Source organism: Podarcis liolepis (genome assembly GCF_965112155.1).
Source record: "Podarcis liolepis genome assembly, chromosome: 7".
Lineage (NCBI taxonomy): Eukaryota > Metazoa > Chordata > Lepidosauria > Squamata > Lacertidae > Podarcis > Podarcis liolepis.
In genome coordinates, this window is record NC_139561.1 from 63,462,454 (window position 1) to 63,478,561 (window position 16,108).

The 16,108-nt window shown below is 44.7% G+C and overlaps 1 protein-coding gene across 1 annotated transcript in view; it reads left to right on the plus strand.

Annotated features, from left to right (window-relative positions):
- ZMYM4 (zinc finger MYM-type containing 4) overlaps positions 1-10,026 on the plus strand; it is a 48,239-nt gene extending 38,213 nt beyond the window's left edge. Inside the window, 8 exon segments of the mRNA XM_083511555.1 lie at positions 500-679; positions 875-969; positions 1,555-1,726; positions 2,803-2,954; positions 4,316-4,427; positions 5,521-5,769; positions 6,049-6,175; positions 7,746-10,026. Coding sequence (XP_083367681.1) covers positions 500-679; positions 875-969; positions 1,555-1,726; positions 2,803-2,954; positions 4,316-4,427; positions 5,521-5,769; positions 6,049-6,175; positions 7,746-7,953 — 1,295 coding nt within the window. The 3' untranslated portion in view covers positions 7,954-10,026.
- Positions 10,027-16,108: the final 6,082 nt, after the last annotated feature.

A 16,108-nucleotide genomic window follows, 5' to 3' on the forward strand; every position in this document is an offset into this window, starting at 1 on the left:
GCCCAATATGAGACCCCCCTCCACTCATACCTTGCTTGGGGAGTGAGCATGTAAAAGCGCATCAGCTTTTATAATGTTTCTCTGCATAGTTAGCAGACATAACCCACAGGACAGAACCAGATCTAATCTTAATTTGTTCTTAAGTTACAGCTGGGTAAATATTTGGTTGAACATTTGGGAGACACTTTGAAAGCAGAGCACAATGAAAAGAAATACCACGGGGCAAAGGTAGCTTCTCCCTTGCTTGAGGTCTTCAAGCAGAGACTGGGCAGCCACCTGTTTGAGATCCTCTAACTGTCAGTTTTCCTACATTGAGCCATGGGGGTGGACTATGCTTCCCTTTTGACTCTTGCAAAATTCTGTGGCTCTTGCTTGCCAAAGGCAGCTGGGCTCGTGACTCCTCACATCCTTGAATGTCCTAATAGGCTGTGCTCTGTCTCTGCCTGTTGGGCTTCTCTTCCTGAGCACCACCTGTCTCTCTCTCCCCTCTCAATTACAGACCAAGGCAGCACATACAGTGGCGACTTAGAGTCCGAAGCAGTGTCGACCCCTCACAGCTGGGAGGAGGAGCTGAACCACTATGCCTTACGCTCAAATACGGTGCCTGAGCCTGAGCCCGAGCCGAGGCAATTCTCCAAAGGAGAGCTGGAGCAGGACCTGGAGGCTGATTTCCCTTCAGGTTTGTCAGCCAGAGAAGAAAAGGCTCTTGGGTGTGGAATGTACTATAAGCCTTTTGCCCCCATGCTGCTGGTAACTTTTTAACCCTCGCCCTCTGTTCTGGGAGCAGCCTGCTATCCCGGGAGGCAGCAGTTGGCAGCACAGCTCTTGCTGCTGCAACTTTCCCACTAAATCTCTGCTTTTGTTTAAAAACTAGACTCCTTTGACCCGATCAGCAAAGGGCTGGGTCTTCACTCACGTGCGCGAGCAAGGCGGAGACACAGAGACGGTTTTCCACAGCCAAAAAGGAGGGTAAGGAATGCTGTTGCTTTTCCTGCTGCTTATTTGTTACAAGCTTACGACATTTTGGGGTGAGGTATTCAGGGTGAAGGGCCTTCCTCCGTTTCCCCGGGCTTCTTGACTCTTTCCTACCCCACCCCAAAGTTTCCCTTCCTCATTTGCCCCTTCTCAAAGAAAAGCCCCTAGATGAGGTCAGGAGTGTGGAGATTGCATATGTCTCTTTAGTTTCTCGCCCACAAAACTGTGTCTCAATTGAGAGCAGGAATAGGAAACAGGTAATGCAGCTTCTGATGCATTTGCTCCCCCATCCCCAGCCATGTGGTTCTTGGTCACCTTCTCCCTTCCAGGGGAGGATTTAAGGACAGTGGCAGGCCAGGATCTTCATTCCCCAAACATAATCCAGTTCCATAGGCATTGATTTCATCAGCATACGTTGAGGAGGAGGAACGATGCTCCTGATTTGGCCACTGCTTGCCAATCCTGAATATAGATGGCTTACCGGAGGTGTGTTTGGTCCAGAAACCATTTACCTCCCTCTGTGACTAAGCAAAGCAATGCCTTTGTTGGGCCCTTGCACACACTTTGGTTTTCCTTCAGGGGAGGAAGAAGTCCATAGTAGCTGTGGAGCCCCGGATGCTTGTGCAGAGCTCATACCCAGGCTGTTCCGTTTCCGGGATGAGTCTCAAGTATATGTATGGGGTGAATGCCTGGAAGAACTGGGTCCAGTGGAAAAACACACAGGAAGAGCAAGGAGACCTCAAATTTGGAGGTAATGCTTTTTAAAATAAGAATTAATACTTTCCTTTATGCTTCATTGAACCATGGAGGATGAAGAGCTGACCTGGGTCTTTCAGCAGAATAATCCTGGAAGGATGGGATGGGTGGATCAGATCTCATTGTATGTATTGCATGGTCCTGGAAGTGTGCCAGACATGGCTTTTAACACACTGCTCCTTAAATGCACTACTTGGAAACAAGCCCTATTGATTTAAATGGAATCTGCTCAGTTGCAATGAATTAATTGGGTATTGGAGATTTGGGATTCCAGGATACAGGTTCATAGGCTCAACAAGAATGCCTATGCAGAATACTCTGGGTCTTTGTTTGGGTGAGACTGTTATGTTCCCAAACCTGAGACCTAAGTTTAATTCACACAAGCTACCAACAGGCCATCACCAAATTTTCTCCTGTTCCAGGTTCCTCTGAAACCCACCATTTGAAGTGAAATAGATTTCCTCAGACTCTCCCTCTGATGTCAGTACATGTCATCAGCAGTGATCGTGCATATGATTTTATTTGCATTGAATTCATCCCCCCCTTTATTGCACAGCTAGTGCATAGCTGCTGTAGCTAATTAAAAGCTGTACTACTGCACATCCCACAATAAGGGTCAGATAGCTACACCCCTCAAATATCTGGATTTAATAAAAAAAATCATTTACAGAGAGTGGGAGGCAGGTTTCCCATCAAGATTCCCATTCTAAAAAACAAGTTTGAAAGTGTGTAGGCAGTTATTGGTTAAAATATTTGGCACTTTCAGGATTCGAAGCATTTCATATAGATTATCATGACAACAGTCCTCTGTCCTCAACAGATAGGCCCCATATTACAGAAGGGGGAGGTATTTGAATCAGCAGCTCTTTTATTGGTTCATTTAATTATTGGAAAAGTAGTCCTTCCCTTTTAGACTGAACTTACTGTTCAGGAGCTTGGGAAACAAGAAAGTGAATTCCTTAATTGCTTATGAGTGGACAGTGCCCTCAATTACTCTGATGGAGTTGAGTATTCAAATATTTCTGCTTGTGAAAGAGGCTGATGTTCTTTTGGTGCTTTTCTTCCTTGTAGTTCGACCTGTGAAGCTCAAAGAGGACATCCTTTCTTGTTCTTTTTCGGAGCTGAGCTTTGGCTTATGCCAGTTTATCCAGGAGGTACGACGACCAAATGGTGAGAAGTATGACCCTGACAGCATCTTATACCTGTGCCTTGGAATTCAGCAGGTAATTGTCCTTCTGGTGTTATATTTCTTAATTTATTTGTTCTTTTAAGGAGTGACCAGCAAAAAGAATTGTTTATTGAGCCTAGGCAGATTTGCTCATGCTACACCAGTCCTTTGTCAACCTCACTTGTTGCCAGTCTGTTACCAGGTTTAATTCTCGGCCTTTTGGCTAAGATCAAGTGTTACCAGGTTTAATTCAAGCTGTTGTCTTTAACCTTCTTAAAGACCTAAATTTCTGGGACCAAAATATCTTAGGTTCTGCCTCTTTTCTTCCTGAGAACTTCAACCTACATCTGAGGATCTTCACTCTCATCTGATAGATGTGTGGTGGGTGGGCTTCTTCAATGTCACCGAGTTTGTGGAATGGTCTCAGAAGAGAGGCGCACATGGTCCCTTCACTGCCTGTTTCTGGGCATGCTTTCAAAACATTTTGATTTCAGCAGGCATTTTCTTATTTTCTTTAGTTCTGGCTCAGTACATTTCTAAATTGATTGCTTCTTTGAAATCATTCCCATTGTTTTACAGCTTGATTTGTTTTGTTGCTGTGATTTAAGCCCTTGTGAGCTACCCTGGGTATATATGGTTATAGGTGGTTGGGATATAAATTATAGGAAGAAATGATAGTGCAACTCTGAGTAAGACAATTCACATTTATTATCGTACCATTGTTCTCCTGAGGTTCATAGAATCATAGAGTTGGAAGAGACCACAAGGGCCATCGAGTCCAACCCCCTGCCAAGCAGGAAACACAATCAGAGCACTCCTGACATATGGTTGTCAAGTCTCTGCTTAAAGACCTCCAAAGAAGGAGGTTGTAGTGCCAATAGTTCTTTCTGAGAGTTGCAGGCGTGCTGTGGATTTATTTAATTGAACTTCGAGCACACTCCTTTTCAAGAACTCAGGGAAATAGTGTGCTAATAATTCTACCAAACCCCCTTTGCACCAAAGCCAGTTTGAATGAAAACATCTTACAGCACTTCTGGAAGCTGTCCAACCTCAAGCTTTGACCAGTCTCCCAGGAGAGATAAAGTTGGGGGCCAGTCCCTAAGACTGCCCTTCTGCACACGTATATAGATACCTGATGTGTCAAATTAATGTTGCATGTAAGAGAGTATTGTGGGATGGTCTTCAAGAGTTGTGGTGGAATATAGGGCTGGAGGTGGTATCATAAGTCTGCAAGAACACTCCCATTTTCCGGCTGTTGCCCAAAGCCAGCCAGTCTGGAGAAGAGAATCACCTCCAAGAATACAGAGCCCAACTCCAAAAAATGTTAGGAGGATGGAACTGAATCAGCAGGCTGTGTCTGCACCTTTCTATGTAAACCCTCCCAAGTTTTCTGTCATCGTTTTTCTTCTCTTGCAGTACCTATTTGAGAATGGTAGAATAGATAACATTTTTACCGAGCCCTACTCCAGGTTTATGATCGAACTTACAAAACTGTTGAAAATCTGGGAGCCTACAACGCTTCCAAATGGTAAGGAGGTTACTTGTTTTGTCTGTAATGTCATGTGGGCATGTATCGGAAGGGAGAACATAGACTCCAGAGAGGGAGATGGTGGCTTCTAATAAATGAGGGGTGGTCTGTTTTTAGCCTTATATTGTATTTTTTCTTTCTTTTTCACTACAGTCCCTCTGATTCACCGTCACATTCTGTATTTATAAGGCAAGAATGCCAGCTTGGCATCTCTTAAAACAATTAAGCCAAAACTGTTTCCATATGAACATGCCTCTTTTTTCCTTTTTCCTTTTTCCTTTTTTAAGAGCCCCTCTTGAGGGCTGCTTAGGCTGCCCCTGCCTTCAGAGGTGCAGAAATGCTCTTATTTGTGCCCATTCTCTTATTTGTGGCACACCCTCATTTCAGGAACATTCACATGGCACCACCTTTGTTATCTTTTTCTACATTTTGCCCACCAGAGCGTTTGATGGATCATAGATCATTTGCCTGTGTGACTGTTGGCTGCTGGTGCTATTTTAGTTAATTTCTACTGGGTTTTTGGCTTTTCCTGTTTGTTGTGGCCCTCCGTGCATGTGTGGTTTCTGAGCCTGCACAGAGCAGAATGTAACAATGGAAACATTATTAAAGAAGCAGAGAGTTGAAAATAGAAGAGGCTGTGTGTTCTTAGAAGCCATAAGGCTTATCTCATACCCCTCTCAGATGAAGAGCAGAGCCAAAGTTCCTACATGCGCTGCTGCTGTTGGGAGCAGGTGGGAAAGCGGGAGCTATGCCCCTTGAGCATACACTGGGGGGCGGGGGCTTCCCTCTAAAATCTTACCTGCTCTGCTCTAGAGCAGTCTCCTCCAACCTTGTGTTCTCTCAAGGTTTTGGACTACAACTCCCATCAGGCCTAGACAGTTCATGGGGCAAGTATTCCAAGAACTCTGGTGCTTAGCATGATGGGGAAGGCTGCACTGGTGCCCGGCTCTCATTGCAGCAACTTCCTTTAGCCCAGCATTTTGGTGCAAGAGTCACAGGAGATGCTTGGTGGTTCACTAGCCACTGGCCAGTGGTAAACGACTGACCAGGTTTCTCCTTTCTGTTGTGTGTCCCCTGGTCATCTAATCTCCAGGTTACATGTTCTCAAGAATCGAAGAGGAGCACTTATGGGAGTGTAAGCAGCTGGGTGCCTATTCCCCCATCGTCCTCCTGAACACGCTGCTTTTCTTCAACACCAAATACTTCCAGCTCAAGAATGTCAGCGAGCACATGAAGTTGTCCTTTGCCCACGTCATGCGACGCACCCGGACCCTGAAGTACAACACCAAGCTGACTTATTTACGCTTCTTTCCTCCTTTCCAAAAGCAGGAGGTAGAATCAGGTGGGTGAACTGTTGTGGACGTTCTTTTCCTGCAGCGCATGGCTTGACTTCCTTGGGTTACCGGGTGTTGCACACGTTGAAATTCTGTGCAAGCACAACAATTTACAGAATCCCAGCTTACTCCTTTTAAAACGTTGGCCACTTACAAAGGCGACCCTGCATGGAAGAGTAACAAAAGCAATTGTTACTCCTAATTAGTTTTCTGTGCCAAAAACTAATGATTTTGTTCTTGTGCCATTGTCCTCTTTCCTCCCTCCTCCCTCCCTGCTCCATCTCTAGATAAATTAGTAGGGAAAAGAAAACGCCACGAGGGCGAAGATGTCCCAACAGCGGTGGAAATGGTCGAGAACACTGACAACCCCTTGAGATGCCCAGTTCGGCTCTATGAATTCTACTTGTCAAAGTGGTGAGCGATGCTGCCTTTCTTTCCTGCCTTCCCTCTCTTTCCTCCTCCAGCAAATCAGTGCTCAGAGGCTCTCCTTGCAGCGAGAGAGTTTGGAGTTGGTTACAAAGAAATGGATCAATTCCCATCATGCACCTCTGCAAATTCAAGCCTTCTCTTGCAGGAACTCAACTGCAAACACAGCTGAATCAGTAAGCGGGAGGGGAGCAGGTGCATCCTAATACTACACATTGCCCTGATCCCAGTCAGCTGCACAGGTCAGGGAACCTGCGCCTTTGTGTTTCTACAGCCCTTGTCAGCACTCTGATAGTTTTTAATGGAGGACCTTGGAGGACAAATTGAACTCCTGGGCAGTAACCCTAGGCTGTAGCTTCTCTTCCTTTGAACTCCATCACACTATTGGTCATTTCTCCTTTTGATACCTAATGCAGAGAATCTGAGCTGTGAATCAAGAAGCCCTCCATCTCTGCTCACCCACTAATAATAAATAAATATAAATATAATAATATATTTATACACCGCCCATCTGGCTGGGTTTCCCCAGCCACTCTGGGCAGCTTCCAACAAAATATTAAAATACAATGGTCAGTTAAACATTAAAAGCTTCCCTACACAGATGCTTCAAGTAAATGCTTCAGGTAGCCTTTGGCAAGTGATCATCTCATAGGGTCAGCCCTCCCCTCCCTGCATCCCTGTAAAGGGATCAGATCAGATATCATCTGTGTGCATTCATGCTGAGCTGTACAGGTGGTCATAAGGATGACTTTATTGTTTGTTTGTTTGTTTATACATACATACATACATACATACATACATACATACATACATACTCACTCCGCCCATCTGGCTGGATTTCCTGAATAAATTCAGGGTGTCAATCTCTGCATTCATTTGTATGTGCATTGACTGCACACCCATTCTGTGGTGTGAATTCATGAATGCAAAATAGCTGCATTTCTGTGCACTAAGTTGTCTTCTGAACATGAAAGAAGATGACGTAGAAATGTGTCTACCATCCTAGCCTTGTTGATCATGGGCATTTTGCAGTATCCCTTTCGTCCCTATTTCCTACCACCCCCCCACTTTGATTAGAGTAGTTTGGGATTCCACCTCGTAACCTACTTGCATCAGCCTGGATGTGTGAAGAAATAAAATGCAAAGAACAGCACTGAAAATTGCCAAAGAAGCACACAGCTAAGCAAGAACTATACACATGTTCTACATTACATATGAACTGGGCTAATACTGACTTGCTTTGCAAGCCCTTTGAGAGGATTTCTGAGGTAATATGGGAAGCATTTGAGACATTCCACAAAGCATAATATAATGGAAGGCATTGCATGCACTGGCTGTGTAGGGAAAGAGAAATAGATACTTTATACCCTTTAAAATCTGCTAATTTCATTGGCTGCCCTCCTATCCTTGCATCACTTCCTGTTGTCCTTCCCACTCCTAGCTTCTGTGTTCAGTCATACTTTGTTGCCTAGCTTTCTGCCCCGAATTCTTCCTTGAACCTGTGTTTTCTGTGGACTGTCTCAGCGCTGCCACCTTACATAAGCCTCTGTTCCCACAGTTCTGAAAGCGTGAAGCAGAGAAGTGATGTCTTTTACCTCCAGCCAGAGCGTTCGTGTGTCCCCAATAGCCCCATGTGGTATTCCACTATGCCAATAGATCCTGGGACTTTGGACATCATGTTGACGCGTATCCTTATGGTAAGGGAGGTGCACGAAGAACTTGCCAAAGTCAAACCAGAGGACTCTGACCCTGAGCTTTCAGACTAAAGTTGGGCGAAGGGGGGCATTATCTCTTTTTGGGTTTGTTTTTGTTTTTGTTTCTTTCCCTTTCCAATACACCTTGCAAAAGCACCAAACTGTGAACGCATCCATCCTTTGGAAGACTTCCTCCGTCACATCACACAAACCGTCAGGAGGAGCAGCATGAGCTGTGACAGAGTGCAAATAAGAATCAAAGGACAGAAAACAGCCCAAAGCGCAAGAAAACGGAGGGCTCAATGGCTGCATTTGATCCTGAAAACGCTTTCTTAAGATGAGCTTGATGCTTGTCCCGCCTCCTCCCCTCCTCAAAACAAAGTGGTGCTTGTATCAATTGTAACCCATTAAGGATTTTTTTTTTTCCCTTAGAGGGAATCCTGTTGTGTACGTCCTTTCCTTCTAACCATGGAAGCAAAGAAAGCTAGATTAAACCCCTGGGTGCTTTTGCAATGTAGCTGCTGCCCACAGCTGTGTGGGGTTTTCCTAACATTTACTGTAGGATGCGAAGCAGAACGTAGTAAGGTGGAAATCAATGGAAATTCTGTCTGTAAGATAAACACACCAATTTTCCATCATGTTCTCCCCCCACTTTTTTATTTTTTTGTTTTTTCAAGAGAGGGAAAAAGAAAACACCTCAAATTGGATGTTCAAAGAGGCGGTTTCAGCCAGAAGCTGGGGCAAAGGACTCCGCTTAGTGGGGTGCTGTGAAATTCCCTCCCTTTTGAAACTGTGGGTCTGTTGCATCCCTCACTGAGCAGCAGAGTAAATCTGAGCAGCCTTTGAGATCACTATGTTGAGACAGGAAATGCCTGTGTGTGTGTGTGTGTGTGTGTGTGTGTAGGCACTCCCAACTACAACAAACAGGGTTGACACAGGAACACGCACACCCCACACTGGACCATTATACTGGTATCAAATGCCAAGGTACACAGCAACGGTTCTGGAGGAATTGTGCTCCCTGTTCTGTTCCTCCCTTTTCATTTTTTCTCCAACCCATCTCAGTGGCAGCTTCTCCACTTCTTTGTCTCCCTTCTGTGATAAAAATTTTTTTTGTATACCTCCTGGAGGGATGAGGGTTTGTGGGCCTCGCAATTTTATTTTATTTTAATTATCGCACCCTTAAAAAAAGGAGCCCAGCTGCAAAATGATACTTGGGTGATCCTTCGGTGAAAAAGGACATGAGGCCCAAATTTAGAAGAGAACTTCTGGTATCCTGACTGTTAGGCTTTTACTACCACCACCACCACCACCCCGGTCAAAATCCTTCCACATTATAAAAAATGCAGGGTGCTTATCCAAAGCTTGGTCAGATACTTTTCACCAATCCCCTCCTCATGTGTTAGACTGTATTTTCTAAGTCTTGCAGTTCAGTTGGAAAGCCAACCTATTTTTTAAAAACAGAAAATAGTATGTTTTTATTGGCAGTTTTGTCCAGCCACCACCTTCCTTTTTTAAAAAAGAAATCCTCTAGTTGAAAACCTCTCCAGGGTTGAACACCTTGTGTGTGTGTATGTGTGTGTGTGTTTGAGTTATTATTTTTAACAGTATCAAAGGTAACAACAAAATAAGATCAGAAAGTAGTCCTCTTTTGCCGTTGTGTACTTGATAGTCCTGTCCCCTGCCTGTAATGAAGTTCACTAGTGTATTTTTGAAATACGGAAAAATGTGTGAAATAGGGTTTTTTTTAAAAAAGCACCTGCCCCCTCCCCTCAATTTCTGTATAATTCTGATTTTATCTCTCTCTTCCCCATCCCGCAATGTTTTTGTTGCTTCTGAACAGAAACCCCATGTTTCACTGTATAGCCTGAGGTAAAAATTTGGAGAGTGGAAGGGAGGAAAAGTTGTTACTGGGTTGTGACCTTTTTCCAGTAAACTTTCCACAGTTTGAAGTACATGAATTTTTCTAGGTGTTTAAAACGCTAATTTCCCCCCAATTCCTCCACCCACCCATCCCTTTTTACCCCTTGTAGCTGTATGAATAAGTAGTTGAATAGCAGATACACTGTTACGGATTACAACATCAAAATATGTTTTTCTGGAACTTAAAAAAAAATAAAAGTCCCTCACATTTTTTTAAAAAAAGATGAGAGCTTTTTTTGGTTTGTTTGTTTTTAACAAACAGGTACAATCAATTTACTGTATGACTATAAAAAAAAGAAATGTTTTTTAAAAGTGGTGTCTTGGTTGCATGTAAATTGTCCTCCTATGAGTCTATAATTGAGAAGCCCACAGTAGGTGGGAAGACCCTCAGACATGCAGCTATATCTGTCTGTCAGACTGTTTTGTGTTCTCCTTAGAAATTTGTGTGGATTTCTTTGTTTTTCTGTTCCTGCAGGGAATAAGCAGCAAGGGAATATATCCAAACCATCTTGTTGAATTTTAAAAAAATCTTTCCCCGGTTTTCCCCCTTGGTAGAACTTAACACAAAGGTTCCCCTAGAATAAAACAGTATATTTGTATATGATGGATGAGTTTTAAGTTTTCTTTCTGCCTCTGAAGTTCCCCAGAGGAATTTTTGTTTCTTACTCTTAAGGAAAACATAGGGCCCTCCTTGAAGTTCGGCTACTGGAGCTGTGGGGACCCTGGACCTCTTAAGAGCTACAGCCCTGTCTCTGTCCAGGCAGAAACCTCAGGAGGAAGTGACAATGAGATCCGTCTACAGATGGGAGAAAGGCTTTGGTAGCTCTCCGGATTTAATGTTATCTGGCACAGAAAGTGCACTTCTTAAACAGGGATGGGAAAACCTTTTTTTCAGTTAAAAAGGGCCATGTTTGCTAGTAGTAAACTTGGGGGGCAGGCAAAATGTGGGGTCAGAGACAGATATAGTAGAGCAGCCGTGACACTGCTTTTGTGCAGCAGGCCACATTCCAGCCTTGCAGGAACACTGTTTTTACAGTCATTCACAAACCCATATACACAAGAGGCATTATGGCTGTTCATTCTAGCCAGGCAAAAGCACGTGAGAGCATAGAGCAGAGCTCACAAGAGACAGCAAGGTCCCATGTACAGGCCCCATCATTCATAACTGGTGAGCTTTAAGAAGCCAGCAAGTCGGTGTGGGGAGCTGCTGAAGTCCTCTCAGAGAGTAGGCAGGAGCCCAAGTCTGACAGTCCCCTTCTCATCCTGTAATCACAGACTTGAAGGGGACTGAATTTTCTCAAGACACCTACAAAAACAACAGCAGACAAAATTCCTCCAGGCTGCCTTTTTGAAAAACAGTTAAGCTAAAAGCCTGCTTTGTGTTTTGGAGCAGAAAGGAGGGCTCTGCTTACTGCACAGCAGGCAATATACTGTTGGGAATGTAAGAGGGCCCCAACTTATACTCTCTTCAACAGTGCGGTTTTTGTTAATACTCCGCAAAACCTCATTGGTGTCTGCCCATCAAGGGTGGGTGAGAATAGTGACTCTGTACTTCACCAATTAATGAACTTAATGCATTGAAAGCAACCCATACACTGGTATAAATGAAGGTTTTATTAAAACAGCTGAATACAGTAACCAAGAGGAGCTAAAAAGGTGTTCCAGAAGAGACACTGACTAGACTTGACTGTAGGTGGTACCACTCGTGCAGCACTTATTCTGTGATGCTGAGCACTCAAGGTGGTCCATATAGTAAACATTACTGACATCATGAAGGCAACAACTGATTAAGACTATGAGTAAATAGGTGTCTAGTGACATGATTTTGGTTGGCAGTGTTACTATAGGATGGCCTGATTCCTGCTTTGCAATAAAAAAGTTCTGTAATTTGTTGGGATTATATGATATCACTGTGCCCTTTTGGTTGGTAACTGATAAAACCGGCTGTTTGCCTGGCAGGCCAACAACATTCATATTAAGCAAATGTTTTTTGCTATTAAAGCTTGCCCCTGGCGTGTATCCTATGTGCTATGGACATCTCAATTTTTAACTGGCTGTTCATGAGTTGCTATCATTTCACATCAACTAGCAGAAAAAATAAACCCCAAGTTCAGGTAAGGCATCTAGCACTACTACTCCAATTGTGGCTGCAGTGTTACTGGGACCCTGCAGCACCTGGGATGAAAAGAAGTCAAGACAAAAGAGATTAGAAATTGCAAATCTGAGTGGATGAAGCCCAAGTCCTGCTTCAGTCCCCTAAACGGTGGACATACTGTACTACTTAATTGGAACATGCCAAAAAGGCTACCACCAGCAAAGGCAGTTGCTGACATCCTTTTCCCAGCCACTGATTCAGCTGCAATGTAACCTGAGCAGGGTTAGAAATTCAGATACAGTGGTACCTCGGGTTACATACGCTTCAGGTTACAGACTCTGCTAACCCAGAAATAGTACCTCGGGTTAAGAACTTTGCTTCAGGATGAGAACAGAAATCGTGCTCCAGCAGCGTGGCAGCAGCGGGAGGCCCCATTAGCTAAAGTGGTGCTTCAAGTTAAGAACAGTTTCAGGTTAAGAACGGACCTCCGGAACAAATTAAGTACTTAACCTGAGGTACCACTGTATATAAACTGATCCTAAAATGGCGCATTAAACCTAGGTTACGGTTGCCACAATGGAATGTCTATGTGCCTTTTTTGCAGTTATTAATAAAAATAATTTCATTTCAATACCACTGTTTTAAAGAAAAAAAATCTCAAAAAGTGGTTTACAACACATTAAAACAGCAAATAAAACAATCCAGCACATACAGTGGTGCCTCGCAAGACGAAAATAATCCGTTCTGCGAGTCTCTTCGTCTAGCGGTTTCTTTGTCTTGCGAAGCAACCCTATTAGCGGATTAGCGCTATTAGCGGTTTAGCGGCTATTAAAGGCTTAGCGGCTTAGCGGCTAAAAGGCTATTAGCGGCTTAGAAAAAAGGGGGGAGCGAAAAAAAGCGCAAGACTCGCAAGACGTTCTCGTTTTGCGAAGCAAGACCATAGGGAAATTCGTCTTGCGAAGCGCATCGAAAAACAGAAAACCCTTTCGTCTAGCGGGTTTTTCGTCTTGCGAGGCATTCGTCTTGCGGGGCACCACTGTAACAAATTTCAAGCTTCAAGATCCTTCTCTAAGTGGCATTTTGCTTCTACATATTTATTTACCTAGTTAATTTATATTGCTGCCGCATAGCAGAAGTGCTCAGGAAGCCAGTGTGCCGTAGTGGTTAGAATGTCAAACTAACCTGGGAGATCATGACTTAAATCCCCAATCAAGTCATGAAGCTTGCTGGGTGACTTTGGGCCAGTCACAGCCTATTAATCTACTTCACAGGGTTGTTATAGGGATTAACTGAGGACGTAGATAAACCATGTACTGTACTCCTTGGAGGAAGAAGTGGGATAAAAATGCAAAAGGCTCTTCTGCTTACCTGCTTAAGAAGGCTGAAGGGGCCAGCCAGATTGAGATGTCAGTCGCCAACCTGGCATCCAGAGCTCTCCACATGGCTGCAATTGGACCTGCGCCAGTAGCTAAACACGCCTGGGGAATTTCTAGCACTGAACCCAAGGTTCCAACTGCAACAGGGATACCAGTTGCAGCAACCCATGCCGTTACAAGAACATACAACTGAGGTGCACTATTTTAATAATTTATAGACCATCCTTCAACGAAAGTTCAGCATGGTGAAAAACTGACAGTAAATATCAATATCATAATAATAATAATCAGCAGCTGCCTACCTAATATTTAGACACCTAAAACTTGAAGGTGGTGCTGCCCAGCTGTCAAAATCCCTTTTTCAGCTTTGCGAGTCTTCCATTTTAACGAGCATTCTCTGCAGCAGCAGTCCCCACCCCGCTTAAAATATGGAGGAAGTGGGTAGCTGCTTCAAGTACGTTTGCAAAGGATTTCTTCTTTGTTGCCGCCAATGTCCAGGGTGCAAAGGGGAGGTGTGGAGATGCTCACAAGGCCCTTTATGACCCCCCCCTTTTCTGCTCTGTACCCAGATGTCAGAGGCTAGCAAATGGCTCTGTGATCCTCCCAGGTGCTTCTTTGCATCAATGCATGCAAGGGGCAGGGATTCTTCCAGCTTGTTATTGGGCACCTTGGAAGCTGCTCATGTGGGCTTGGTCTTTTGGCCAAGCTGCATATATGGCATCAAATGTGGAGCAGGTTTGGGGAAAACAGCCCTGCAGATCAAACGATCCTGTGCCAGGCCAAATTTGGCTTGCAGGCTAAACACTCCCCATGCCTGGTCTAGGAGCAAACTGGTAGGGGCTTGCCAGGATTTTGGACAGGTGTCTTTCCCAGCTGAATCCACGAGACTGAAGATTGAATGTGGGACCCACCACTGAGCCCTTCCCCATAGCTTGGAATACCTGCCAGTGGGGGCTGAGTGAGATTCCCCACAGGACCAACACAGTACACATGGACAAACTACAGAGTAGATAGGAGGATGCCGTGACCCTCCAGAGGCTGTTGGGACCCAACTCTCAACAGCTCCATCCAGCATGGCAATTAGACAGGAATGCTGGGCATTGAAGTCTAGCACCATCTACAGGGCTAGTTTGCTCCCCATCCCTGTGATAAAGCAAGTAATCATAGAGAAGGGTTTGGGGAGGTGGAGAATAGCAAACTCTCCCTGACCCACTCAAGCCACAAAATAAAAATTACAAGGGTGGGCAGCAAAATCCGTAAAAGGAAACATCTGCCGCATTTTTAGCTGAAGGAAGGAATTTAAAAAGGAGAACACACTTTGTTTCTTCACAGTCTTGAATCTTTCTAATCTTCCAGGTGTGGCAAAATTTAGTAGTCCCCAAGGGGGCGCTGGACACATGCACAAGGCAGCATCAAGTGTACAAGCACCAACCACCCCTTGGAGATGCCAGCATCTATCTCGAGAAAGTAACTCAAAGCAAGCCTAGAAAGGATAAGTTAATTACAAATCAAGAGATAGGACTATTCAGTGGCCTCTCACTTCAGTGACCTGGATAAGGATGCAAGAACCAAAATGGATTGAGTCAGGATGCCTAATCTGTGGCCTTCCCATTACTCCTGACGAGAACTAGCCCTACTGGCTGGGACTCATGAGAGGAACCATCTCTGTATTTCACACTAGAACCTTGCTCCAAAATACATTTGCTCCCAAGTAAGTCACACTGGTTTCCAAATCATGTTTAGGATTATTCTTTTAAGGTTGCTGTCTCCAGCTGCTACTCAAAATGCAAACCCTTTTTTTGCCCGCTTGGAAAACAGACAGAAGCCCATTTCATCCAGATGTTGAACCCAAACTTGTAGAAGTTACCATTGCAGCTTTTCTCCAAAGCACGGCAACTACTTGGGCATTTCCAGGTATCACTTAGATCTCAAGGTCTAAAACCACCGGGGAGGGAGAGGAGGTGAGAGCTCATTTGAAGAGCTCAGCTGGTGCTCCAAACAAGCAATGCAGAGAAATGGGAATGTCCAGAACCATCAATGCTGAAACCATCTCCCATTCAGCACTCCATAAGAGTTTCAGCTGGCAGGCAATGCAAACAAGATGTGGCCTGTTGGGGAAATTGCGTCCCTCACCCTGACTAGGGGTAAAAAAAAGGGGGGGAGGGGGAAAGTATATTTGAAACCATCCTTTTTGCTTCTCTAACAGTAACAAGAACCTTGCAAACTGAGCTCCAAAGAAAGCCAGCTCACAAGGCCGTTTGCAGGACTAAAATCAGGATTCCAGCTCCACCACCCCCCCGGCAACATCTCCCGCCTGCAGATGCTCTCTGCTCTGCGCTAGCGCAGGAAAGCTCTATTAAGTAGGGTTGACATATGTCTGCAATTTCCTGGACATAGAGGGATTTGGCCGTTGAAAAGAGTGCCCGGGTGGGAAATCGCTAAAATGCCCAGGAAAATCCGGACGTATGGCAACCCATGTCGGAAGTGTAGATTTTTGGCAAGTTCCTAAAAACAGCTCAAAACCGTAATTTGTTTTTTGAGATTTTGGCAACCCTGTTTTAAGAAGTCCCCAGGAGGAGACGGCAGGGCCATCAACAGACAGCAGGCTCTGCCAATTGCAACAGGTGTGGGAGGGGGGCTCTCACAGACTCCCACGCTGCATGCACACAATTCCCCCCCCCCCCCATTTCAGCCACTTGGGCTTCTGAGGTTTCGATTCCTCCGGAAGGTGTGGAGGAACAAGTGAAACTTCAGCGGCTTCTTCTCCTGAGGATTTTCTTTGTAGGGATCCCGCTGGCTCTCTGCCAGGCTCTTGGGCAAGTGGCAGCTCCCT